Raw genomic sequence first — 27,973 nt, 5'->3', positions numbered from 1 at the left:
GAAAACAAATTAAATACAGTTAAATAAAAACAGACCAGATGGTGCAGCAGCTTGGGCCCCACCCTCACACCAGCCTCTGCCCATGGCGCTCCTGAACCCCTGGCTTAACTCTTCTGTGGTGGGGCTTTCCATCGAGGGAGCAGGGGGCAGCCTGGGTTTGGAGGGAAAGTTGTCATCATGGACCCAGTTCTGATTTGCCTCAAACTCATTCCCAACAGAGATGAAGGCCGCAGTCCACCAGGGTTGTAATTTTAAATAAATACACATGCAGTGAAGAGAGGACATTACATGAAAATAACTGAAGTAGCATCTGCCAAAATGTGAAAAGTAAAAATCCCCATTTTCGTTTTTGTTTGTTTGTTTGTTTTGTTTTCTTTTGTTTTGTTTTCAGTTTCCTAAAAAGAGCACTGAGTTTGGCTAAGAAGGCAGCCTCAGCAGCCCGTTTGACCTTGGCATTCACTGACAGTTTCTATGAATGAACAGTAGGGTGCCCAGACATAAATTCACCCATCGGATAGATTCCCTGTGCCTCTCATTTGATGCCAAGGAGTAAATTTCCAAAACAATATCCAAAGTATAAATGGCTAGGGGGAGATGTCCTACAGGGTGGCTGTGGGGTCTGATCCCATCAGGTGGTTTCCTGAAGACTGTGAGAAGTTAAATTCATTTCAAAATAGGCAGCTGATGCTATTCTCTGAAAGTTAGATGTGTGGACTGAGTCTCATCCACCCGAGAGTGGATTCGGAATGACTCCCGGGCCTGTCCTATGAGTTTTAATGGAGCAGGGGGTGGGGTGGGAGGGGAGCTGTTAGCAGTTAAAAAATAAACGCCTCTTCAGTGGGCTTGCGCCCTTTCCTTTCCCCCCACTTGGGAGGAAAATTGTGCTTCCAACTTGTAGGAGCTGGAGTGAGGTTACCACCAGAGGGCCCCCTGTAGCCAGGACCAGGGGCCTCTCAGATGCGGAACACCCAGGCAGATGCTTCTCTTGGGCGGCTGGGTAGGTGCAACAGCGTGAGCATACTGTTCTGTCTGGGTGGAGAAGGGGCAGTGGGCACGAGGCAGGCTGGCTTTGCAAGCTTTCCCATTTTGTGTGAGACAGAGTGATTTCTAAAGCAGTATGTGCTCAGGTCGCCCTTTCTCTCAGTGTATAGACATTTCCTGCTCTTGACCCTGAGCCCATGCTAATGCACCCCTCACAGAATCGGCTCAGGAAAGGACTGGGATTGCTGGGTCTCACATTTTTTCAGGAAGAGCTCTGCCTCTTTATTATTGTTATCTGCGGCCCCGAGATCTGTGATTCTTAGGGGTTTCAGGAAGAGGGCAATTGTCTCCTCAGTCCAAACCCAGCAAGGGGCATTGCAGCCCAGGGGTATTGGAGAGGCAGTGTGGACATTGGGGTGACTTGGTTCTTAATCCAGGTTGATCTGTGACCTGTGCTGGCTCTAAGCCCACCACCTTGCCGATTCTGGCACAGGAGGCTTGAGAGACATGGGAAAGGGCTTTGTTCTCCTACAGCCTGAGGTACAGGGGGAGCTGTAGGAAGGCTCAGGCTCCCCCAATGCAGGGTAGGGTGCCAGGTGGGATCCAAGACAGCCTTATGTCCTGTAAACATGAACCAGAGGAGAGCCAGAGGTATTTCTGATTTGGGAGCAGCTCCGAGGAAGAGCAGGTGTGAAAGAGGAGTGTTGGGGCATCTTCATGCCCCAGGCTGCTCTCTGGTCTTCAGAATGTCCTGGCTGGGCACATGCTGTATAGTCATGCTGGGCCCAAGAGCAGGGAGCCATGGAGAGCCATGCTGCACTCCACAGTAGGGTTTTCTGACCTCCCTCACCCCAGCATCACTCCAAGGCAGGGTCCCCTGCTCACACAGCCCCATCAATGTAGGAAGCTTCCAAGGAGATGTGCCGAGCACAGGCTTGGCTGGCAACTGGAATCTCCAGCTCTCTGGTCTTTTAAGCCCCTGGCCATGTTGCTGTAGAGGACCACAGGTCTGGGATTCTGTGCTTAAATTCTCTGTCTTTTATCCTGGCATCAAGCTGGGCTCTCTTGGAAGCCCTCGGAATACATAAGAGTTGTTCCTCTGGAGTCTGCCTCAGAGTGACTATCAGCCATGGGAGAGGATGGAAGGCCAAGATCAGGGTCTGAGAAGGAGGTTCCTGTGTGGGGAAAGTAGGAACAACAGGGGTGTCAGCTTGGAGCAAGGTGGAGCTGGAGCTGCAAGTAGAACAGAATGCTTGATTCCAAGCCCCTAGTGGATGCCATGGTGCCTCCTGGGGTCCCCTTGGAAACATTTTTGAAAAGCAAGTGGTAGCAGTTCTTCTAGTAACATGTAAGGGCAAAAGATGGGATGAAGCTTTGTACCAAGACATTCTAAGATGCACTGGCCAAGGATTTCAGGATCCTGGATGACACCCTATAGTTCCAGAGACATGGTGTCTGCAGGCAAAAATTTAATGTAATTGTCTGCTACAAGCCCCTGGATCTGTGGTAGGGTCTAGAGTAGCAAGTCCTGGAGCAGTGCATCCAAGTTGCAAGAGCACAAAAGGCCCTGCAAAAATACTTTGCTTGGCCAATCATTTAGCATAAATCTCTTGGGTTAATGTGCCACTTTGGGCAAATTGTTTAGCTTTTCTGACAGCACTGTCACCTCTAAAGTGTAGGCAGATACTCTGACCTAACCCAAAGGGATATAGACAAATTTTAAAAAAAGATCTATTGCATAGGATTTGTTACATGGCAGAGATTGATTTCAGTGCTCTCCACCTAAGAAAAAGCCAGGAGCAGAGAAATGTCACTAGGCCAAACAGAAATGTGGCACCTTGGCTTGGGAGTGGGCTCTAGGGCTTGCCTAGTGAGCTCTTTCACCTGCTATTGAAAGCTACAGGGTGGAACAACAATATGAACTAACCAGTACCCCCCAGAGCTCGTGTCTCTAGCTGTATATGTATCAGAAGATGGCCTAGTCAGCCATCAGTGGAAAGAGAGGCCCATTGGTTGTGCAAACTTTATATGCCTCAGTACAGGGGAACGCCAGGGCCAAGAAGTGGGAGTGGGTGGGTGGGGGAGCGTGTGGGGGACTTTTGGGATAGCACTGGAAATGTAAATGAAATAAATAGCTAATTAAAAATGTGGACAATAAAAAAGAAAGAAAGCTACAGGGATACTGATCTAGTGTGGTGCATCCTCATCACAGCTCCATGTTAGAAGTTATCCACAGAACCCCGTGAGCAAGTCCATACTGCACCCCGTCTCTGTGGGTCACACCCCACGGCCAGCAGGACAATAACAAGGAAAGAGTGACACCAGCAGGACCCAGCTTTATGCATGGAAGCAGCCAGTTAGTTGTTGGGGACAGAATCTTTGGCCACGCTTCTGCCCACATGGGTCTTGATCTCCCACAAGACCCAAAGGAAGAGTCCTTGGAGATGGAGGATGTGTCCCAAACTGGTGCCACTTGTCTATTGCACTGGCCAGTCTGGCCTTCTCTCCTACCTGCATCTTTAGTCTCAGATCTCCACTGAGGGGTCGGTGAAGCCCTTCTTCCCCTCATTGACCAGCACTGGCTTCTCTGTTCGTGTATGCCAGACCAAGATCTGCATATCCGGAGACACAAAAGAAAGTGGTGCTGATCCTCAGATCATTGTCACCCTCTGGCTCCCTTTCACATGCGGCAAGTATTTCTTCTGCCCCCTCCCTGTCTACTTCTGCTCCATCAAGGTTTTTAAACCGTCCTTCACTCCTCCCCTCTTTCTTGCTGTTTGTATATGTGACACTTTCAAAACATCTTCTGAGACCAAGAAAATCGAAAGCTACAGAAAACAGACACATCTCAAGATTTCTCAAGTCTTCATGTGTGTATGTATCTGTGTCTATGTACATGCATACATACGCAGGCATGCATGTGCTGTGTATATGTGCATGTATGCAAGTGTGCACCTTCACTAATGTGTACATGTGTGTGCTCAGCAGGGGTCATAGACGCTCCTATGGAGAGTCAGAGATCTTTGGAATTCCTCAATGGAAACTTCTCCCCATTTCTCTGCCTATCAGGGTAATCGTCTTACTCACAATAAGATACCATCTTGGGTGAGGACTGAAAACAAGAAAACCCTCATCTTCCCCCCTGATCTACAGAAGGTCTAAAGGTGTGTGGGATGCTTGCAGTACCAACTGTCAGTTCTGAAGAGGGTCTTACCTTGGTACAGTTTGCTGCCTTGGGCTCCAGGTCATTGAGGGTGACAAGTTCTCGAAGGAGACTGCTTTCCTGGTAGCCTCCCTTCACACCACGTAGCTTAAAGTAGGCCTGACTTCGCTGCAAGATGAGCCGGAGGTTCACGGCAAATCCAGCCATGTCTATTGCAAAGGGCCGGTGGGGGTCGAAGACTGTCTTCCAGCCAACCACTTTCCCTGCCCCATTCACCCGTGGGGCCTCATACCGAAGGCCACCAACAAAGGCCACAGGCCACACGGACACCCTTCTTGTGCTGCGCATCTACAAGGTGAGAACCTGAGTCAGGATATTTGAATCTAGGAATAAAACACTACCTGTTCCCACAGGAGGTGGGTCACTTAATGAGTATGTGGGTCCCCACCAGCCTGACCTCCAGACCTGCTACTGATTTCTACAGGAACCCTAGAGGATTCTGACCCAGGCTGCATGCAAGACATCTCTCAGCCAACATGTTACTAGCCTTTTCAATATGGCCCAATAGTCTTTCCTCCCTTGTATACGATCTCTCAGTAATGTCATTTTAGAATTTGAAATGAACTTCCCTGAAAACTAAATGGAGATGTCAAACTGGCCACCTAAGAGGATTCTGGTGGCCAAGTTAAATGACCCCATAAGCAGGTCTCTTTCAGAGAACAAGTTACCTCTAAGGCCTGGACTAGGGTGTGGGAGCTATAAGCCTCAAGTCATCCTTTGAATGGACTGGGTTCCTTTAACCTATACTAAGGTTTTCCCATTTCTTTCTCTGGTTCTCTGCCCAGCTTAGGGCTCCCTGTATTTGTCAATGCATGCCACATTGTCCCCTCATGGTTAGTATCCTTTGCTCTTATCTTGCTATGGTCCCCACATCCTTCAGTCCCCTGGAGCCCCACTTGCTTCTCTCCCTCCTCTGGTACCTAGCGCACCTCTTCAAAGAGCTCCAGACTGTACGTGTTGTCATCATCCGCGAAGTACACTACGCCTGGCTGAGTAGAGTTCCGTGGGAAGGTCTCCCGCAGCCAGCGCAGGGCCAGGTTGCGCTGCATGGTGCCACGTGGGATGCGAGGGTCTCGGGCATCACCTCGCAGCTTATAGTTGCGTGGTGTCTCTACGTGCAGGTGTGTGTAGTTGAGGCCAGTGTCGCGCAGCAAGCGCGCGGTGAGGGGCGTCCTGCGTGGAGCATCCTCCACCACTAGCCAGTGAAGGTTGGGCACATGCAGTAGTGTGTTGGCCATTCGCGTCAGCTCTGCCTTCTGCACCGGTCTACTGTAGGTGGGCGTCACCACATGGATGGTGGGCAGCGTATCGGACCAGGGTGGCGGCCTCGTGTACACGTACTCTGTGCGCACCACCTCCACGATGTCACGGTCGGACATGCAGTACTCCCTAGGGTCCGCACCGGGTGGTGCCTCATGGCGGGGGTCACTTCCCTCATCTGCAGAGGTGGGAGAAGGCGGTGCGGGGAGGGAGGGGGACGAGGGCGCTGGCCTGGCTCTGATATAGGGCTTTCAAAGTCACCCACCCTTCCAAGACAGTCCCTGTTCTCTGCCCCTCTGAAGAACCAACATCAGGGCCTGCCTTCTCACTTCCATCTTTAGACCCGAGGTTCCAACCTATAGACCTGGAACTCTCATGAGAATTTTCTTAGTTTAGATTCCTGGGGTGACCCAGAGATGACCCTTTCATTACACTTCACATGGGTGTGGCTATTTGAATGCAACTGGTCACCTTCTAGTCATCTATCTCCAGTTCCTCAATGCATTAGGTTCTAAATAAAAAAAAAATGCCATGACTCTCACCTCGTATGGCAAAACTGACCACATAGCAGAGATGAACAGCTATGTTCAATGGTATAGATTCCACAAAGCCAGAAAGTGGTGAGGGTGGGTGGCTACAGAAGTTTGGATCTCAAAGGGAATGTAAGGTTTCAAACAAACCCTCTAGTCAAGTGAGGCCCCTCTCTCCTGGCTTATGTAGGAGCTCTTTGGATTTGGGTACACAGCATAGCATGTTAACCACTGCATTTGGTTCCAGTGGACTTTACTCTAGCTGACAATACAGGTTTGAATAGAATGCCATTTGAGTTTAGATGTTCTTCCTTATTGGAGACACTTGCTTAGTTTTTCCATTAGTCTGATGTCTACCTCCCAATTCATCCTTTCTAGACACATGACTTTGTCTCTCTGGACCTACGGACAGCTCTCTTGTCCTGGTGTCCACTAATTGCTTCACATCTACACCCCAAGGATACCAGGAGGGACAATGATACTGCTGAAGCCTGTCCCTCTGGACACATGGACAAAGACATGGGAGCAGCCATTACTTTCTTAATTTTTTTAAAAGTGACTTGTTCCAAGTTGGGAAGCTCTGAAGATTTCTTACATCTGGAAGATCTTCCTGGGTGGGGAACTTGGCAGGCCTGCTAGAAGGAACAATCAAGGCTGTTGGTGTTCCTGACTTCAAGTCCTGGCTCTCTAAGTGATGCTTTTGGATTTGAAGGACTCATGAGTCAAATACAGTGTAGCATTCACTGCTCACACCTATCTCAGTAGGAGTGTTCATTGCTAGAGGGCAGACTTGGAATCTTAGGCTCAGATCCTGTTGCCTGCTGTGACAAACTGTGAGGTTTAGAATAAGTTTCTTAGTTTCTGGTGCCTTGATTTTAGTGGCCACAGAATGGAGCTAATAATATTAACTAATGCTAATAACATATGTTCGATGGTGTTATTGTATAGCTAACAACACATATCAGGGCTTGGATCACTACTAGGCACAGTCACTATCAACTCCCGTATAGGACACTAGCTGACCTGAGTCCTTGTGGCTCCATGTATTTATGGTGAGGATGGTAGGAGCAAGCCACAAGAAAGGGCTGGAATATGGACACTGAGAGGATGCTGAGCCATGATCCCCCTGTTCTCTCCTACCATTTTTCCTCAACATTAAAAACAGGTCATTTTGCAAGGTGTGTAGTCCAATGCAAATGAGCCCAAGTAATCCACTTTTGTCTCCTAGGGAGTGCTTACAAGCTAATATCACAAGGGACGTGGTGTCTGATACCCAGGCTGCAGACCAAATGCTGAGTGAGTGTGGGAGGGGTCAGGGAGACTGGCAGAGATGTAGCTCATCAACAGGGAGTCTTAATTGAACTGGGAGGTTAAATTGAAAAGAAACAATGTTGAAGAAAAGGGATAATGCCCAGGATATTCTGACCAGGAAATAAGAATTCATTTATCTAGTAGATGATAATATTTTGGAAACTCGGGTTGAGGGTAAAGATTTAGGGCCATTTTGTACAGCTTTCTGCTATCCAGATCATTCTATACAGGCAGAAGCCCATGTCCTGGAGAAGTTCTCTAAGTGTCAGGGCTTGACTGAAATCTGCACTCCATCCTTCACTCTGGCTTCAGGAATTTTGCAACTGTGACTCCTCAAAGGCTCTTGGTGTGATGTGTCTGACCCTCACTCTGCCAAGAGGACAACAGACATTATGTCACTTTATATATGGTAGTTTTAACTCCTCTGGAATGATGTATTCGTAGGATAACTGCAATTCTAAACTGACAAGGCCCCAAAAGAGGCAATGGGCTGTAAGCAGGCGATGACATCATGCTGAGGACCAGAGTGCCCGGCAAGGGCAGTGGGTTGCAGCAGGGAGACTGGGGAACTGCAGGGATGTTGGGCTGACTGTATTCTACAGTGGACGACAGAGCATGGGTTGTGATCTGCACACTGTTGTAGCCAAATCAGTTGAGGTCTCTGACTATAGGGGCTCCCCACGTCTTACCACAGAGCATCCATCTGTTATGGGAAGGGCTTGGGCACCTTCCGTTTTCCTCTTCCCAGGAAAGATGGTACACATTGCAGTGGGAGAACCTGCTGCCTGTCTTAGTGTCCCAGCTAGGTGGAACAGAAGACGGCTTTAGTAAAACTGAATGAGAGGTAGCTAGATGTGGGAGGCAAGGCAGGTCTGAGGGTGGAGATCTGGGTGTGAGTAAAAAAAGATGTCTCAAGACTCATAAGTAGAATGACATTATTCTAATCTCAGCTTTTCTATTTGCTCTTGGGAAGACTCTACCTTGCTTCAGGCCTTTACCCAGTTAGCCTTCTAACCAGGAAACTTGAAAGGATTTGCAGCACCATACAAGCTGGGCTGTAGCTCTACAGGTATAGCACTTACCTACCATGTAGTAAGCCTTGGGTTGTCTCTCCACAATTCAAAATTAAAACAAAACCTGAAACACTCTCTCAAACCACAATATAGGCCGGGACTTGCACCTTCCCTGCCACCTCTCTGCATGGCACTAAGCTGGGTGTGCATGTTTGCGCGCACATTAATCTGCTTTGTTTTAACATTTAAAATTTGACACTGCTTTGACAGTTCAGAGCCTTCTGGACTAGAGAAAGGACGGCCCTTCTGAGCAGTACCTCTTTTATAGAACTAGTAAACAACTGACCAGGTTCCTGCATCTCCATCAGACTACCCACAGCCAATCTTCCGCTGGCCTAAAATCACCCAAGACCCAAATACAGGACAGGCAAAACCATGCTACTATCCAAAAGCCCACAGAAATCATCCACTTTTGAACCCAGTGCATGCTGGCCATCTCAGCACTGAAGAGGCGGAGGCATAAGGATTGCCATGAGTTTGAAGCTAGTCTGGGCTACCGAGTGAGTACTAGGCCAATGAGACCAATAGAGTAAGATAGCTGTCTTAAGAAAGGAACATTGGAGCAAACCAAAACATCTGCTTCTGAGCCAGTGTAGCAGCTTCTGTGGCCTTTGTCTATCTGAAATGACCACATTATTGGCTTTGTCCTAGCTTGCTCCACTCCCTCTGCCTCCTCACCAAAAGTCCCAGTGTCTCCCCACGATGCCTCTTATATCCTGGCATACCCACTCCTCCAGGAAACTGAGATTCATACTTGATTATAATAAATCCCAGGTACTTAAAACAATGTGTATGGGGAGATGGGGGGACAGAAAGAAGAGGAGCAGGGAGAAGAGCAGGAGGAGGCTTTCAGTGGAGTCTTAGAGGGCCCCAAATTCCCCCAAGGCAAGATCTGGGTCCAGGTGAATAAAGTGTGATAGGAAGGTAGCTTTTATTATCAAAGCCAGGACAGGGTGGGGGGTGGGGTGGGGGTGGGCTCACCCTTGTGCACAGCAAGCAGAGGTGCGAGGCTGCTCTGGTGCCAGACGGTGATGAGCAGTGTCCAGGGAAGCACGATGAGGACAATCGCAAGGATGTCCCGTCTCTTCGGCATCTCCAAGGCTGGCTGCACCCACAGCTCCTCATTACCTGAGCGGTGGCAAGGTCAGGGGAGGGTGGCCACGGAGCGCCGGCAGCACAAGGAAGAAAAGAACAGGCATGGGCCGGCCGGCCAGGCACAGGGAGGCAGAAGCCGAACACTGGCCAGTAACTCTCACCAGTGCTCACACCCACCCATTGCGGAAGCAAGTTGGCAGAGTCCAGCCTGATGGGAGTCTGCGAAGGGGCAGTAGTCCAGGGCAAGGTCAGGAGCCTTCAGAGGTTGATATCTGTAAGAGAGAGCAGTGGTGGATGAGCCAGAGATGTGGCCATGGATTGCAGAGGTGGTCCTACTCCAGACTCACAGCATCTGGAGTTTCTCAATGGATCATCCATGTCCCCAGAGCATTTTCTGTACAGCTGCTTGGGTGAATGAGCCTGTGTCCTTCCCTTGAGAAGCAGACACATACAAGAGCAGTAGGATGCAGTGCTTAAAGACACAGATTTCAGAGACAGTTGCCATGGTTCAATTCTATTGGACCTGAGCAGAAGCTGTGGCTTTTGGCCAGTTCCATCAACTCTGTACTAGTTTTTAAACTATTGATCAGTCACCGGCTTTCCAAAGCTGTTCTCACAATCAAATGAGTTAATTCTCAGAAAGCACCCAGGGTGGTCCCTGATAGAAATGTACCAGAAACTCTGGCGCTATGCTGTACATATTAGTATAGGTAATTTTTTCATAGCTTTGGGCCAGTGTAAGACTTAGCAGACCTCCTTCAAGGATAAACAGAGGTGGATAGGATTGGACACCACAAGGGAAGAAGACCCCAAGGGCCCTCCTCTGTTTATGTCTTCAGAGAATTCTTTTAGGGCATCTTCTCATAGGATGCGCCTCAGGTCAGAGGTGAGCATCAGCAGGAGGAGGGGCTGTTCTCTGAGGCGCTGTCAGGTAGGGAGACATTTCTCAAAAATGGTAGCTGTGAGAGCCTGAAGCCAAGGCCCTTACTATAGAACAACCCGATGGGCTTCACTCCTGGTTCTGGAGAGGATCTGCTAGTAGCTGCTTCTTTGGGACCTTGTGCTCCCTTGTGACAGGAGTGTAAGTGTGACCAGCTCTTAGCTCCCTTGGGGATGGTCACATCCTTTCCTCCTCTTCCTCCTGCCCCTCCTGAGCAGGTGCTACTGGGTCCATAACTGGTAGGAGCACTTGGCACTCTGGCTGTCCCTCAACATGTTCATCAAGCTAGAGCCCATCATTACATGGTAGGCAGTCACTCCAGAGGCCATATTGTCTGCCCTACTCAGCCCACATGTGTTCTTGGTCTTTGCCAATGACGAAAGTTATGGCCAACCAAAACATTCTGTGGCCCAGTTTTGGAAATAGTGTACATTTTTTTTCTTCTTCTCAGGTCTGAGTGAGCCAGCATCCCATGGCCAGCCATTCTCATGAAAGACTCATGGCTCCTAGAATCAGTGTCAGCTGCCCGCACATCACTCCTTAGGGAATGAAACCAGAGGGGCAAATGTATGGTGTCCTCTGCAGGTCCCCCATAGATCTAGTCTTTTCCCTCTGAAACATAAGGTGGGATTTGTCTTGGGGCAGTGTTGGGAGGAGAGGCCTGTAAGAGATGATTGCGTCATTGAGAGGGATTAATGCCTTTCTCGCTCATTCAAGAGCAAGTTGTTCTAAAGCAGGACGACCTCTTAAGTCCCTCTCTTCCATGGCTGTCCACTCTTCATGCTGCTTTCCTCTATGAACTGAAGCAGCACACAGTCCGCACCAGACCACACGTTTGCACTTCATCTTCCAGAACCACAGAGCAAAAAGCTTCCTGTTCTTTATAAGCAACCCAGTCTTGGGTGTTCTCTTATAGACACAGACAACAGACTAAGAGAGGGAGGTCAGACCTGGCTGGGGCTTCAGAAATGTCTACTTCTAAAATGAGCCTGGTTCTGAGTCCAGGTTAAGAAAGCAGAAGAAAGAATGTGGGCATGGCATGGCCTTGGGCTATGTGGGGTGCTTTCCTGCTTCTATGACTCTCTTCCTGGGCAGCTACTTAGACCTGTTGCTCATTCAGCCTCCTTTATATCTGCCTGTACACTGCTCATGATAACTGGATGTCCTATAGCATTCATTTTGTCCAAGGACAAAGATGGCTGACACAGTTAACACATGTACTCTGGGCTGTAGTCACAGCTACCCCCAGAGGTAGGCACTGGTGTGTTTCTATTTGTAGTTGGATTCACTGAAGCAATATGGGTAAGCAATTTGCACCTGGTCAGAGATGAGAAATGACAGAGCCTGAATTACATGGAGGCCACGTGACTCTAAGCTATTGCCTGGATAAGTACTGGCTTAAGCGCCACATTCCTCCACCATAGCTACCTTAACTGTCAATCCCAGTATTTGCTGGATGTTGAAACAGGAAGAAGGAACAATGCTATGGGCCTGATGTAGGGGCCTGATCCATGTAGGGGTGTCTAATTTCATCACATTCTTTTTTGGTCAGAAAAAAATCTATGAAAGAAAAGGGAGGGGAGGCAGAGAGACAAGCTCTAAAAATAAGCTTAGCAATAAACCCAGTTGTGCATTAATTACTCTGGAAGCCATTACAGCTTGAAAACCCCATAACTTTAATGGAGGCTATTATAAGCATAGTGGCAAAATCGTGGAGCTAATTACCAGGCAGTTATTAAGTAGAGCAGAGAGCACCCCCAGACTTGGAGAACACCATCTGGCCAGCAGGGGATGGGTTCACTGGCAATGGTGCCTGCCTGTGGGCAGGAGACCAGTGGTGCAGGCTGTTCCTACATTGGCCTCTCATACCAACGTGGTTTGTCCTCTGAAGACTGTGGTTTCAGCCTGAGTTCAGAAGAATGTGGGGATTGCCTGTGGCATCTGCATGAATCTCACAGTGGTTTCTGGGGCCTTGGATGGGGCTGACAGAAGAAGCAACAGAAATCTTGGAGAAGCTTGGAGGCAAGGTGGAGAGACTAGATTGCCTGAAAAATTAAGCAGCACTTGAAAGGGGCTTTATGGTGAGAAAGGACATGTCAGTGTGGACAGGTAGTGGCTGAGGGTCTGCTATGTTCATGATTTCTAATGCTGTGCACACACCTGCTCATGACTGACCCCAGTGACTGATGGCTTCTCTTACCAACAAGTGCAGACACGAGGAACATCCACTCTCCTGGTATTATCTAAGCACTTCACAAACAGGAACAAAGTCTATATTCTGGGTACAATAGATAAAGCTCAGTGAGGAGTGGCCACTGGATGAGAAGTGAGAGCCAGGACAGTGGCAGGACAGACCCTAGGGGTTACTGTGCTCTCACTCTTCACTTCCCTCATCTCTGCTTTTAGATTTAAAACATGAACGTTGACGGGAATAGTTCTAATACATTTTCAGTGCTGCTGTTTTAACAACCTGAAGCTATGATGACTGGGGTCTATGAGGATGAAGACACGTCCTACACAAGGCAAGAGAGGTCTGGGTGTGTGTGAGACCAGACTCAGTTTCGGAGGGCCACCATTACAGCTCCCCATGGAACTAGGTCACACTGAAAACTATAAAAACTTGGAGACAGGTATAGTTGAGGAAAGCTAGTCACAGGATTTTTTTTCTGCAGGCTTCAAAGAGCTGTGGTCTACAGATGAAAACTGGGGGTGTCTGGGGCTCAAATCACTGTATCATCCAAGGCTGGAGGAGACGTTAGGTTGGAGAGACTAGTAGCTGCTTGCCCAAGAGGGTCAGAGTAGTGTGTAATGGCGCTTAATGCTGGCCAGATTTACAGAGACAGAAAGGCTTTCTTCTAAGCCCATGGGTATTTAAACAATACCCCTGGCACCTGAAGATGGGCTTATTGATCTCCACTTGAAAAATATTAATTGTGCATTAAGGATTTATGTCCAGTAATTCTGTACGTAGTTAGCTTCTCAATTAGAGGACCAATGAAGATGTGTCTTCCATATTGTGCAGTGGTGTTATCAGTGAGATAATTCTTGCCTTGTATGTGTGAATCCCCAGCATCATAAAACAAACAAACAAACAAACAAAGAAACAAACAAACAAACCACCCCATAGAACACTTCTCATCCACATTCAGAAGAATGTGCAACACACTGGGGAGCCTGGGAGCGGACAGAGTCTACTAAACCTCTTTCTATAGGATCATAGTCAGCTTCTCAGGAGGTACAGAACTGGGGACTCTGGTGACTGGGGAGATTCTTGGCCCTTAGAGGAAGGGGGACGAAAACAGAAGGGCTAGGTAAATTGTGAAGAGTATAAAGGTAGTGAGGTGTTGTTGGCCCTAACCCCAGAATCTCTCTTCCCTACCAAGAGCCTCTCCATAGAAACAGAGGCACAGACTTTGTTCCAGAGATCTACAGGAGCCCCTAATGGGATCAAGGGATTAGTATTGATTCTGCAGGCACTGCTCAGGAAAAGCCCAATGCCAGAGGTAATCAGCTTGCAGCCCAGTCAATCCATACTTCATTAACCCAGCCCCAGCCCTTCAGCCACAGCAATGCCGCCTTCGGCCCTCACAGTTTCTCCTGGGGTGCAGGGCATAGAAATTGACTGCTCCTGGTATGACAATCCCTTAAATACATAAAGGACATGTAGAGCCTTCTGTTCTTCACTCATATGGGGAGGAGGGTGGAGGGGTCTTCTAAGAGTTCCACTCCAAATCCTACCTTGATACATGGCAGTTTTGTAAAGCTCAACTTTTTGGTGGTTACAACTGCTCTGCATGGTAGGTTGGAGACCTTGTCCCCACCTTTCATAGGAGGACGTGAGAGCTTAGAGAAGCTCCCTGATATGCTCAGAATCTCAGTGTTAAAATGTAGATGAGGCTGTGGACCTTGGCTTCTGTTCCTTTCAATATCCACCACACCTCCTTTATAGTCATTCCTCTGGGTCTTGCTTTCTGGTCCTCCTGGTCCATCTTTGGCCCACTCACTGGAGATTTCTGCATCAGTAAGATGCTATATGGCTTCTAAGGCAACAGGGATTCTTCATCCTACCTGTATGCTGCCTGGAGAGAGCAAGGACCAGACCAGAAAATGGCTATGGCATCCTTCTTTGTGCCCTGGTCCCTGATGCTGGGCACTTGTGGTACTTATGTGGGTCTGATCTCCAGTCATTGTGTCTCCTTCCAGCTGGGAAACCAAGCCAAGGACTCAGGGAGAAGGGGCATTGTGTCATCCCGGATTTGGTGTAAAGAATCGTTTTCTTTTCTGTCAAAACCCACATGGTTTGTCAATTTTCTAAAAAGGTAATTCCTTTGATTTTTTTCTTATGGAAACAGCCTTGAGTTATATTTAGATTATGATTATGTTAAAAATGAAAATAGGGTTTTATCTTGGCATGGTTCTCTGTGAGGCCAAGGCCTCTCTAGTCCATGGCAGACATTAAAACAGCATAAATAATGATACCTACCAGCTGGGTTTCCTGAAGCTACCTGGGTCATGCTAGCGGTCTATAGACCAAACTACAAAACCACCCACTTTCCACAGAGCTTCTGCACAGGAGGATCTGGATCAAACACCCATATTTTGTTCTGTGGAGCCATCTTTGGATATGAATAGGCAGAATATCAGCCGATAACTCACTGCCTGGTGCTTGAGGATGGGCAGAGGCAAGCAGGCCACAGAAACTGGAGCACTGCTGGAGAACTGAGCACCAGTTAAGAGCCACCATACAGCAGAGGTGTGACGGATGACTGGTTATGCTAAGGGGACAGTGGCTAGGTGGGGGAAGGTATATAGTGTCCAGTTACAGGTCAGTGGCTAGACAGCATAGGGCCATTCAGCCCTTACCTCCATGATGTGGGAGGAAGTCTCTATCTGCAAAGAACTCTACATTCTAATATGAGGGAGAGGTTCAGCTTCTCCTACCTCCTTTGCTCTTCTTTCTGCTATCTCTTCTTCCTTGCATGGACTTCTGAAAGACATGCCAACTTTAGGGAGGGAATGTCACCGTCCACAAGGGAATCAACTTCATTAGCTATTGCTGTCTAACAAATTCCTAATTACTAAGGAAGTTAAAATAGCATGTATCTGCTATCTTCAGTGTCTGAGTCATGACTCTACGCTTGGGTTTCCTGTCTCACCAAGGATTGGCTGGGCTGCATTTCTATCTGTGAGCTTGACTGTGGAAGAATCTACTCCCATGATTACTCAGGTTGGCAAAGCTCATTGGCTCACAGGTGTGTACCTCTGATAGCCTGTCTGGGCCATAGTTCCTTGTCATATGGGCCCCCCTTCTGTCTGACCTTCTATTGTACCAAATCAGCAAGGGAAGAGTCCAGAGCTAATTGAAGTCCTACATGATGCACTGTAGCGCTGGCAGTAACAGATCAATATTTTCTGGCACCTCCGTGGCATTGAGAAGATACTGAGATATGAACACATGGAGTTACATATCACATGGGCCATCTTAGTGGTCCCCTGCCTACCACAAGCCACCAGGTCATTCTCTCCTCCTTTGAGCTCCTCAGCTCTTTCCCAACCTTCACAGATCCCAGTGACCAGCCAAGCCATGTGTTCTACCATTGTCTACTGCCTCTCTGCCCACTTTTGCTTTCTTCTGCCTGGAAAGAGGGATCCATGGAGGATGGTGCAATGGTGCTTGAGCTTGGGCCCTGGGCATCTTGTGGACCTCTCTTCTCTTTTGAGATCTTTATCTTCTCATAGTAATAAGATGGTGCTTCCCCAGGTAGGTTATTAGGTAGTTAGGGAAAAGTTTGCATAAATAATCTGGCATGTATTAATAAACAGATACTTCTGTAACCTTTATCTGCCCAGCCTGTGAAGGGCCTGGCATGGTATTCCTAGCTTGCTTCCCTTTGATTCCTTCCAGTGAAACCCCAGGTGCTCCCCTAGGGCTCCTGTAAGAGAAGAGATGGAGGAAGAGAGGTGCTGAGATAGTCAGAGACAAGTTTCTTCTCAAGGACTAACCTTGGCTTTACCACATGACATGAAGCCATGGAAAAAGTTAGTGTCAAGGCTGACCCAGGGAAAGAGGCTTACAAATGCTATGGGAGCCAGCTCCACAGAGCATCTTCTACCCCATGACCCTTCAGCTATAAATCGGCCTCCCTCTGTGGCCTCCACCCTCCTGCATCTATTTGTCAGGCTTTCTGTTATCAAACTCTAGGGTAGGGGTGAGCACCCATGTTCAGTAGCTATCACTGGAGGTGGAAGTCTGGTTTCAAATCAGCCATGGTATTCCTACCTACTGCCCTCATGATGCTGAAGGGGTAGAAAGCATTCATCTGATGAAAGTGTCTCAGTTCCCTGCCCTTCATCTTCCTAGGTGTGATACTTCCAATTTGAATCAGGAAAGATTGGTATTAAATTTTCCATTCTGAAAACACAATAAAGCTGATGGCAAACCACAGAGCGCTTCCTGAGTGATTTCAGAATGCGAGTGAAATTTTGATGCACATATGTACTTGTACATGTGTGCACAGGTCTAGTATGCCACCTGATGATAAAGCATGAATTTACAGCTCAGTTTTGGTGATTGCTTCTAAGGCCTCTTGGAGAATCTTGTGCTTGGGTCCCTGTTGAAATGAAAAGATATCTCATTGCCCTTAGCTTCCAAAACTCAGGCCTGGGATTATTATAAAAGGGCTGACGCCAACACGCCAGTTTGCTCTCTCTGCAGTGCTGGAGTAGGAGGCAGCCCTCTAAAGATCTCACGAGGGTGTCTTCCAAGTTCTCTTGTGCTGTTTATCTTATTTAATCATTAAACCCTTACAACCTCAAAGTGTTTCTTTTTTAATATATGAAGAAGCTGAGGCATGGGAGGTAGGGGTTGTATTTCCTCAAATGTCCCAGCTAACAGGTAGTGTGTGACTCTACCACTTCTCTTTTGGCTAAGGTCTGCTGTGAGCTCCTGTTGGAGCTTCACAGTCTTCTGTCTGAGAGTGGCAAGTCCTCCCTCTCAGCCCTGCGACAGACAGCTCTTCTCTTCTGGGTACGGCAGCTGCACACTCAAATGGCAAGAAACTGAGATTCCCTTACTCTGTGACCTTTTGCTAAAATAAAATAAAATAAAATAAAATAAAATAAAATAAAATAAAATAAAATAAATCAAATCCCAAATAGGACCAGTTTGTAGGTGTGAGGCAGTGATGGTAAGCCCCTGGAGTCAAAGGCTCAGCCACAGGTAGAAAGTGGAAGAGATCTGGGGGATCACCAGTGATCCAGGAGCCACTGCTCAATGTCTGTACAGGCGCTGAGTGTGGGAATGAGTGAAGAGCACAGACAGGTGCTTTTCTTTCTTCCTCTTCCCTGAGTGGATCACCAGCCTTGGCCCAGGCTTCATGATCAACCTTTAGGAGCCAGCAAATACAAATGCTGCCCTTTTCTCCTTCATTATGAACCCTGGGAGCTAGTGAGTCTGACTTCCTCCAATCAGGAACATTCTCATATCTTCTCCCTACCCACCTCACCTTATTCCCTGGAGGCAGTCACAGGGCCAGCAGTGTATTTCACTCAATGCCACAAAGAGACCATACAGGGTTTTGTCCTACCTTTATATTCTACAAAGTATATCAAGTTCTCTTTATTTATTTACCCATTCTGGTTTTGGAGACTTCTCTATACCCAGCCTACTGCTCTGCTTAGTACCCCGCAAGAAGCCTGTGGGCTGCTCAGGACATCTGTGGGTATGGTTCCACAGTTACTGAACACCCACTGGGTCAACACTACCAATGGATGCTTACTTTGTGAAGGAGGAACTCAGCCTATTTTGATACCAGGCAGGCATAGGGACTACTAGAACCACAGCTGCTTCAAGACAGCAGCAGCAGAAGCCATGTAGGCAGCTGGCCAGGAGGCCACATCTCTCTCTGTGCCAGGCTGCCATGCACCAACAGTTGGCAGAGAATAGTCCTAAACTGAGAGGCACTGCAATGCCCCTGGAGTCTTTGGCTTCAAGGCTGGGAGAGATACCGCATTTGCCCTCTGAGAACCTCAAGACAGAGGACAGCCCATGGTTAGGCTGTCTGAATGAAGTAAGGAGTGAGGGTGCCCATACACAGGGCAGAGCCTGGAATGGAAACCTACTTGATCCTTACTAGACCTGGGTATTGGGACCAGACAGGCTACGGACCACAGACTGGATCTAACCCTGGAGCCAAGAGCCTGAACCTTGAGTATGTTGATATAGCATGCAGAGCCTTTCAGGTTATTGTAGGGCTTTTTATCCTAGGAGGATGGGTCAGCTGACACCAGCTTGCTCCCCCACCACAGACTTTCTCACTGATGATGTTCAAGGCTATTCTCGGCTTCACATTCCCTTGGTGCTGAGGTCCGTGCTATGTCTAGAGAAAGGTACTGGCAAAGCAAGATGCTCCTGAGCCCTGTGCCTTCCCTAGCCTCACCAAGCCCAACCATCTATGATTGTATAGTCATCAAGTGTGGGGTTTTGTCAATGGCCATGCACTTGCTGGATCTGGTGTTTGTCCTCCAGGTCAAACCTGTGCATTCCATTCCCACCTGGGACTCAGGCTTCAACACAAAGGAGGAACAGCACCAATATCTCTGCATCTCAGGCTCCATAACTGTATCCCTCCCAGGGCTATTTGTAGTCAGTTGAGGGAATCCATTGGAAGCATCTGGTTCACAATTAGCACTGAAATTACTTAGATCATGAAGAATATAATAGTAGTGGCAGCAAGCACTATCACCTTGTTTTAAAAACAAAATTCCAGGTGTGGGAGGGGGCATGAGAGGGCAACAAACAGCTTTATCAAAATACATTCCATGTATTCGTGAAAATCATAATGAAACATGTTATTACATAAAATTAATATGTGCTAATAAAGACTTTTAAAATTCCATTGGAAATCACCACGTGGAAGATGAAGAGAAGGGGAACACTTCAGTTGTTTCCTAGGGGTTGGTACCAGCTGCTTGCTGGGCAGTTTTTCTAGCATATTCTTTTCTTTCTTACAGCTAGGCAGTGCAGAGACTTCAGATCCTGGGTATGTAGGTGCTTGGCACGCTGTAGCATTATAAACGGGGGTGACCCAGGGAAGGTAGGCTTCCCACGCGTGGGAGGGTTGTGTTGCCTGGAACCTGGCACTTTTGCTGGGTTCACCCTGCTTTTGTTCACAGCATGTTCCTTAACAATGACCTGAACCCCTGCTCTGTGCACTCTCTCTATGGCACTGCCTTTTCAGGCCGAGCAGCAGAGGCTTGGGACTAAAGGCTGGAGGAGATGAGAGTCGGACACTGAGGCTGTCCTGGTGCTCTGACGCCTGCTAAAGACTATTTCTTCCTTCCCTCCTTCCTGCATGGGCCAGCCCCACATCTCTGTGGATCCTCCAAGATGCCAAATTAAAGAAGAACTATGAATTTCTGTAGGTTCTATGGCTAAAGTTAGTGTACTGAGGTATGTCAATGGGGATATATGACTATATGGCCTCCTGAAGGCAGTGATTTCCCTGTCCTTTAATCTCAGGTTGTAAGTTCTTGGAAACTTCATTCTTGCTACCTACAAACTCTAAGCTCCCCCTCCTAGTACGCTTGCTCTGTCCCCAAGGTTCATGCTGAGGCATCAGCTACTCCTCCTGACAGGGTAAGAAACAGTTAATATGATGTGCTGGTGGTAGTTGGTTGAGTATACTTATAGCCAGAGTGGCCAGCTTGTGTGCCACTCCTCGTAAACACAGCAAGTATGTATGTGATCGATGGAGGGTACCTTAAATCTAAGTCCTACATGTAGAGATTATGCTGACACTATCTATGTGTGCTCTGGACTATATATTACATGGCAAGCTGCAGGGTGGCTATATATCACTGATCATCTCTCTGCAAAGAAGCCTAAATAGTGTAAAGCAGATTTACCTGCTATGCCCCCAGAAGGCTCTCTAGGGCCTCATGGGCTCTGGGCCCAGACAAGGATGCTAAAAGGGAAGATAGATTTCACCTTCAGGGCTCCAGGGAGTGGTAATCGCACAGGACATTGGCATCCCTCTGTGGCCAGGATGTTCATGAGAAAGACTTCTTTTTGTCCTAATACTTGCTAAGCTGTTCAGTTCCCAGAACTGGGAAGGCCATGCTCATCTCGGGGAATGGACACCTGAGGATCCTTAGGAAACACGAGATGGCTGGAAGGAACACACAGAAGCCCAAACAGACACCAGATAAAATGGGGGCTCTCCTGCCTACTTTGTGTTCCCATGGCATTTGAAGTAAAACTTCACACTGAGTACTAATATATCTGCTGTGTCTTCCCAGGATCAGGATGGGCAACTGGGCCAAGCACTATCGATCTAGCACTTTGTTCTCCATGGTTTGGCAAAAACGAACCAGTCCACTGACTGGATGTTGAAATGAAATGTTGTGTGTGCACATGTTACAACCTTACTTACAAAGAGGGAGGGGAGATCCTGACATGTGCCACCGTGTGGATGAATCTTGAGGACATTAGAAGAGAAGCAAACGAGTCACAAAAGGGCAAACAATGTAAGATATACTCAGATGATGTGTACTTAAGGTGGAAGCACAAAGCCAGGCTCGGGTGGTGATGCTCAACAGATGTAGAGCTTCCAATTTGTAAGGTGGACATGAGTTCTATAAAACAGTGACTATATTTGACCACTGAACTGTATACCTAAAATGGGCAAGACGGTAAGTTTTATGTCACATATTTTTGACACAATAAATTAAAAAGCCTTGTCGTACAGATGGTCCATTTAGACCTGGCTAATAAGGACTGTCTCATGGGCCCAGGGCTCTCAAGGAGCAGGTCGTCCAGCAAGCTTTCCCTGAAGCTGGGTTAGGCTTGGTGTCCTATGTGGTCATCGTACCTTTCTGGTTTGTCTCTTGGGAATGTCACCATGAAGAAATCAGTTCAGGGCACAACGGTGGGTGTACCCCTTAGCATAGTGGGTATTCATAGGCAGCAGCCTGCAGCCTGGCAGCGGAGGAGGCTAGCGCAGCGGCCGCTTGCTCTGAGACACAGAGGGAGATTTATGAGGGGGAGACGAAGTTAATATCGACAAGTGATGAGTTAGGAGAGTAATACGTCAGCTTAAGTTCAGAAACTCTGACGGAGAAAGAAAATCGCATGCCTGGTGGCTGTTCATCACCCTAAGCAGGCTGCAGAGCCAGGGTCCCTGGCCTGTGGCTAAGCAGAGCACATGCCAGCTGCTAAGTCCCTCCACCTTTGAAAGCAGTGTTCTTTACTGCAAGGCCTTCAGGCAAAGGGTGGCGGGGAGAGAGCAAGAGAGCTGAGGGGGCAGGTAAGAAGGGTATAAGGAGGGGTGCTGAGAGGAAGAACTGTCTACTAGGATGGCCACAGAAGTGTATCTGAGACCCAGCTTCTTCCTTGATATATGGATGATGCCATCCACCATGCTTCCCTGGGGACCAGCTAGGAACAGCTCCTGGAAGCAGCTTTGCTCTGACTGGGTGCCAGGGTAGTGATGACTGGGGTGGTGAGGATGATCCCCAATCTCTGAGCCACAAGCATAGGACTCTCCAATCAGAAGGCTGCAGATCCAGGCTCTGAGCAGTTAGAAGCCCCAGAACCAGGTCCTAAGCCACCTAGGATCCCAACCCCTCACCAACCTCTGTAGGTATGTCTGTTCACCAAAGACAGTCCATCAGGGTGTTAGGGAAGTTAGAGTACTGTGGGAAGAGACACTTAGATTTGAGAGGCCTCACACAAGGATGGAGCCACTGTGGCATCCGTCCCTTCATAGCAGTGTAGGAAGCAGTCTGGAGTCACAGAGCCCAAGGCTGGAGAAGCCTGGTGGCCCGGGGAGCTTGGGCATCCACACACCCGTTCCTTACATGCTTCCGGTCTGCTATCTGCACTTGCTACGCCCCACCTTTGGGACACCAGTTCCTGAATGCACTGCAGATGGGCTATGTGGTATGACTTTGCTGAGTCAGCTGGTGTTCTTTGGTTCATGGCCTCCAGACTTCAGATGAGGAAACAGGCACTTCACAGGCTTTGTCATCCAACTGAGTTACTAACACAGTTGGGACGTGAACTTAGGGCCATGCTTGCTTTCACTCACTCGGTTGCTGGGTAGGTGATGGCTGGTTCCTGTTTGGCAGGAGCCTTCCTGGCTTCTGGCCTCCATAGTTTTCAGGGACACAGCCTCTTGAGTTTGTTACCCTTAAGACTAGGGATGGAATAGGTCTAGGAAAGAGCTCCCTCAAATCCCTTTATCCCACTCAGCTAGATGACACTGTGGCTGACTTTGTGGCTGGACTTAGGTGCTGCTTTTGTGTGTGTGTGTGTGTGTGTGTGTGAGAGAGAGAGAGAGAGAGAGAGAGAGAGAGAGAGAGAGAGAGAGAGAGAGAGAATGAATTTCCATTTTCCCCACCTTCAGACAGCAAGCAGCCCTTTTTATCTGGCAGCAGTCATTTAAAGTAAGGACACACTCCCATTTGTATTTTATCTCCAAGGCTGTATTCTATCTCAGGTCAGGAAACAGAGGCCCTGGAGGGGGTTAGCATTGCAGGCAAGGGCAAACGCTGATGGCAGACAGCATGGCTCAGAGTGGGCTGCTCGGCAAGTACTTCTGTGAATTGCTAAATAAATGAAGAATACAAATTGCTTTCTATTTTCAAATAAAAAACAAAAAAGGCACCCGCTACTGTGTGCTCTGAGTGATTAGCATGACGAACTACACTGACTCATCCCCTCTTCACCATCTTAATATTACTCCCATTTTAGAGGAATCAGAGGCATAGTAGGGCAAGCAGTACCCTAAGGTCATACAACCAATATGAGGCAAAGGCAGAATATGAGTCTAGCCTCTGTTGCTCCTGTGACCACAGTATGCCAAACCCTCTGTGCTTACAACAACTGTTTAAGAGCTTTCTGGGCTGCAGGCAGCATTCTGAATGTATTGTTCAAGATGGAGCCACCTGGCCACAGGTGGCTCTTGAGTCCTTTAACTATGGCTGGGGTGGTAAGGGGCTGCTTACTGGGCAAAGGGAAGCAGTCTAGCTCATACTCAACACTGGTTATCACAAGATCTGATCCACAGTCAACTAGCTAGTGGCAATCCTAAACCTAGAGAGTTGAATCTGGCCCCAGTGGCCAGATCCTTCCGCTGCCCTAGAAACAAGGAAGGCAAGCAGGATAGAGATGACAGAGCCTCACCCTTACAATCCAGGCCACACTGTGAAAATGGGGAGCTGGTCTCTGGTACTAAGTTACTCCTGACCACCAAGACATTTGTTCTGCCCTTCATTGCTTTCTGTCTCCTTTTCTTCACATGAGCACATGACTGGACTATACAGTTTATGCATGCAGGGAGAAAAATCTTGCCCATAGCCCTGCACATGGAGTAGAAGACCTCTGATCCCTTGGGCATGGTAAGTCCTCCAACCCATCCAGCTCTCGATCTAGACTTTGATTCTCCACCTTAGGGATATTGGTGATGGCAAAGCCGTAATCCCTGCCAGGAATTTGGCGCAGAGCCTGACTCCTGTACTGCTGTCAGCTGGTGTGTGCGCAGGGAGCACAGACTCATTTTAATATTGGCCGGAGCTAAACCTCATTAGAAAAGTAAATTTGCTGTAGCTGCAGGGGAAAAATGCAAGCAATCCACACAACCTCCCCAAAGCTAAATAGAAAGCACAGGGTTTAGACTGTTTAATGCGATATGTCCTCATCACCAGGTGCAGGGCCTGGGACACAGTAGGTACTGCGAGTCTCTGCAAGTGGACTGAATTCTGGGTGACTTCTGGCCATAGTCACCTTTCAACATAGGTAGTAAAGTGGTCATAGATTTCATGATTATAAATCTCAAAAAATTTAGGTAATCATTTGCTGATATTATGGAATGATTAAAATAAAAAAAATCACTAGATATGAAAATATCATTCCTGCTGTTTTTCAATGGAGAGATGTTTTGGGTAACTTGGTTCTGGATCAGGAAAGGTAGGGTCCAATTCAAAGTTGGAGGTTAGATTAACATAGGTTAAGGGGAGGAAGACCCAGATACTGGGAGACTAGGGGAGGGAAGGAGAATGTATAAAAGATGTAAATGAAATTAACATTCATAGCCCTTATCCTTAACAGTCTAAAAAGATGTTACTTCCCCAATTTATAGACTGTAAGGAAAGCATGTGTTAAGAGGACTCATTTTTGTCAAAATCCATTTAGCTGGGGACAGATGTACTGACATGAAGGACCCCAGCAAGCCCTTATAGAGGTCTTTCACCTCTGGTTTGTGACTATGTCTCTTAGCTGGTTCTTGGGGGATTTCCAAAGATCTGCTCATCTGGAGCCCTGACAAGAAGGATGATACATACGACAGAGGCTTCTCTCCTTCTTCCCTAGGTGTCAGGCTTGTCCATACTCTGCCTCCTTCTCTGCCATACTACATGCCAGGTAAGAATGGCAAAGGCCAGAAGGAGTACAACCCTTCTCACTGGGTGATGCCACAGCAGGTGGCTCTCCTTAATAGTCCTGGAGCAGTTTGCATTTGATTTCATGACCTATCCATGTTGTGAGCCACCCTGACTCCATCAGAGTCTTTCTCAGTAGACAGTCCACCAGCTCCAGTGAGGGGCTTCCCCCAGGAGAGAGTGATTGGTAAAGTTATGGTGTGCAGATTTGTTGAAGAAGGCTTGCACCTTGTCTGAGGCTTCACTCTGCCTCTGTCTCATTGCCTCTCCTAGTCTCTGATTTCTCCTTTCGCTGAAGCCCGGCCTCTCCTACAGCCAGAGAAGCATTCAGGAATCCTTATTCTTCTCTTCTAGCCACATGCTGCCACTGGACTCCCTGGCCTAGAGCCTGGCTCCTTAGACAGCTCACCCTCTTCCATATCTTATCCTTATAAAAATCTCATCATTCTGGGCTCCATATCATGAAGGCACAATAGACTCGGTCCTCCCTAAACATTGTGGGGAAAATTAAAATCTAATGAAAGCTTGAGCAGAAGTGGGCTTCTTCCTCTGGGCAGCTTGTTCTTTGCTACAGGCTCCCATCCTGTAATTGGGTCCCCTTTAGTGATTTTCCTGCCCAGGATTCAGGTGGAGCATTCAGTAGCACCTCACCCAGAAAGCACATGCACAGATCCAACCACGCCCACAGGCACAGGGTGATCCCTAAGCCCTTGAAGAACAGCTGTACAAATGGGAGCAGCAAGACAATGGTCTCAGTGCCAAGTGCGGGTATGCATGCATTCATCTCCCTGGTCCCATCACCCTTGGAAGCGTTTTTTCTCTTGTTGAAAGGGGCAGAGAGGAGACAGAATGCGAGCCCAGGACTTTGGCGGATCCTGCAAGTGATCTGAGCAGAGTGGGAGGCTTTGCAAAGGTTTCATGGCAAGGATCTTTGTCTTGCATGAACACAGAAAGGACTTGATGTTTGGTTCAACAGTGCTCACCAACTGGGCAGGTTCTAAAAGGAAATGCCTCCTCTCTGTAGTGACTCTTGACAGAAAAGGGAGATGCTAAGGACAGAAGACTAGAACAACAACAGCCCTACACAGCTAAATACCCACCTCAGCAGCAGTCACTTGTGAAGCCCCGTGCTTGCCATTTATACACACACACACACACACACACACACACACACACACACACACACCACACGCACAACATTATTTCTCTGTCAGGCATATGGATAGCCGTCTCATTCACTTGCAACGGTATGCCAGATAGTCCAAGATCGAGATTCTGCTGGGCACTCCAGCTAAACTGGTCTCCGTAAAGAAGTATCCCTCAAGCATGGGGGAATCCACTGTCAACAAAAAGCCCTGCTCAAGGTCCTGTGTATCTGGGGGTCATCTCAGCTCCACCTTCTATAAGCTGTCCAGTGAGTGCACTAGGACTAGATCCGGCTAAGAAAGTGGTAGCTCATGAAAACCAAGTTCCTGTAGGTGGGTGGGGTGAGTTGGGAGTGGGTGGGCTCTTGACCTGAGCTGCTTAAGAGGAGTCTGACACTCCGGTTCCCTGGCATGCAGGATCTGATACTTTTTCTCTTACTTCACGTCTCAGTTTCCTTTTCTGAACTTGTATGATCAAGTGCACAAAGGAAGGTAATGACCTGGCCCTGCCTCCTTCCGCTTTACTGCACTGAAGGTCTCTAAGATTCACTGTCACTTTCCACATCTCTTGGCTCCCAACACCCACAGGAAAGATGAGCGGCACTTGGTTCCCCTGAGAAGAATTAATTTGTAAATGTCCAGGAAAGACAGAGAGATTGGGGTCTCTGCTGGTGAGTAGGGGTGCAGCTAGAGCTGACCCCTTCTCCTATAATCCTATGGGCCACCAAGAACCACCTGCTGAGGTGGCAAGGGACAGAATAGCTAAGAGAAAGACCAGTTGTTAGAAGACTCAGAGAACCAGTTCTTGCCTTCATCCTAATGGAGCGGGGCAGGCAGCATTCTAGCTTTATTTTCTATCCCCTCAGGTGCAGGCCCTGCCAGCCGGCCCTATTTCCTGATGGATGTCCCTATTTTGTGCAACACACACACACACACACACACACACACACACACACACACCGCGCGCGCACGCGGGCGGACATGGCGTGGGTACTGATGGGGACGCATAAAGGGGCTCTGTGCACCGCGGAGGTGGGGGCTCAGGGCGCCGGACACTGACCTGCGGCAGCGAGTCCATATCGTCCCCGGCGCAGTCCATAGCGGGTGGCAGTCCTATACCCTGGCCCCAGCGACCCAAGGCTGCTGCCCTGCGATGCGCGCGCTTCTCTCTCGAGGCGTTCTCCGGTTCCGTGCCCTCGGGGGCCACTTCATAGCCGCCGGCCCACTCGTCCGCAGCCCCGGCCGGCCCGCTGTCACGGCCCCGCTGCTTCTGGGCTCAGCCAGGCAGCGGCCAGAACCCTGGAGCGCGCAGGAGGGCGCAGGTGGCGAGGCGCGGGGCGGCGATCGGAGCCCCAAGAGGCGACGCGCGGGCCGGCCGGGCCGGGATGGCTGGGCGCGCGGCCGGAGCCCAGCCGAGCGGGCCAGCGCGTGGTGCCCTCGGCGCTGGTGGCGGCGGATGCGCGGTGCGGCCGCGGCTGTGACAGCGCCTCCCGCCCCGCCCCCACGCACCCCGCCCCCGCGAGCGCGAGCTGCCTGCGGGACCCGAGCCACTCGCGGTCCGTACCAACCTCGCGGGCTGAGGCGGGGGCCGACGCTGGACCCCCTCCTCTAGCTTGGTATCACCTCCCTGCTCTCTCCTCTGTGGCCCTCCCTCTGGGGCGTCTGGGGCTTCGTTTGGATGCTGGAGTGGCCTCGGGCGGGGCCCAGAGCACCCCAGCTTTGGCTCAAGTGAGAGTGCGCCCGCCCTGCTGGCACCCCCAGCTCACCCGCCTCCATCCCTCAATCCTGGCTGCTCAGGCCCCTGGCTTGGCAGCCTCTCTCAAAGGGCGATTGTTTCTGGCTGGGATGCTGAGGGTTGGGGGGTTGCGGTGGGGCATGGTTCTGCGGGACTAAGACACTGAGCTGGAATGAGTGTGGCTGTGAAAGGGGGTGCGGCCCCCAGCTTGGCTTCGGGCAATCCGAAGTGGATACAGGGT

At 49.0% G+C, this 27,973-nt stretch overlaps 1 protein-coding gene across 2 annotated transcripts; it reads right to left on the bottom strand.

The window, feature by feature from the left end:
* Nucleotides 1–4: 4 nt before the first annotated feature.
* On the bottom strand, nucleotides 5–27,433 carry B3gat1 (beta-1,3-glucuronyltransferase 1). Of its 2 annotated transcripts, none has more exons than XM_029481927.2 (7): nucleotides 27,058–27,433; nucleotides 9,635–9,745; nucleotides 9,360–9,506; nucleotides 5,134–5,642; nucleotides 4,196–4,492; nucleotides 3,493–3,593; nucleotides 5–2,156 (listed from the first exon to the last, which is right to left on the bottom strand). In XM_029481927.2, the coding sequence occupies exons 3-6, from the start codon at nucleotides 9,469–9,471 to the stop codon at nucleotides 3,507–3,509; spliced, it is 1,005 nt and encodes a 334-aa protein (XP_029337787.1). In that variant the 5' UTR covers nucleotides 9,472–9,506; nucleotides 9,635–9,745; nucleotides 27,058–27,433; the 3' UTR covers nucleotides 5–2,156; nucleotides 3,493–3,506. The 2 variants fall into 2 exon arrangements, with proteins under 2 accessions (XP_029337787.1, XP_021027802.1); XM_021172143.3 differs by having other exon boundaries at nucleotides 6–2,156; nucleotides 9,651–9,745.
* Nucleotides 27,434–27,973: the final 540 nt, after the last annotated feature.

This window comes from Mus caroli, unplaced genomic scaffold (genome assembly GCF_978045245.1).
Source record: "Mus caroli unplaced genomic scaffold, Mus_caroli_1 scaffold_11, whole genome shotgun sequence".
Taxonomy (NCBI): Eukaryota; Metazoa; Chordata; class Mammalia; order Rodentia; family Muridae; genus Mus; species Mus caroli.
Note: the sequence above shows the minus strand (reverse complement) of the source record. Positions and strands in the feature narration are given on the sequence as shown.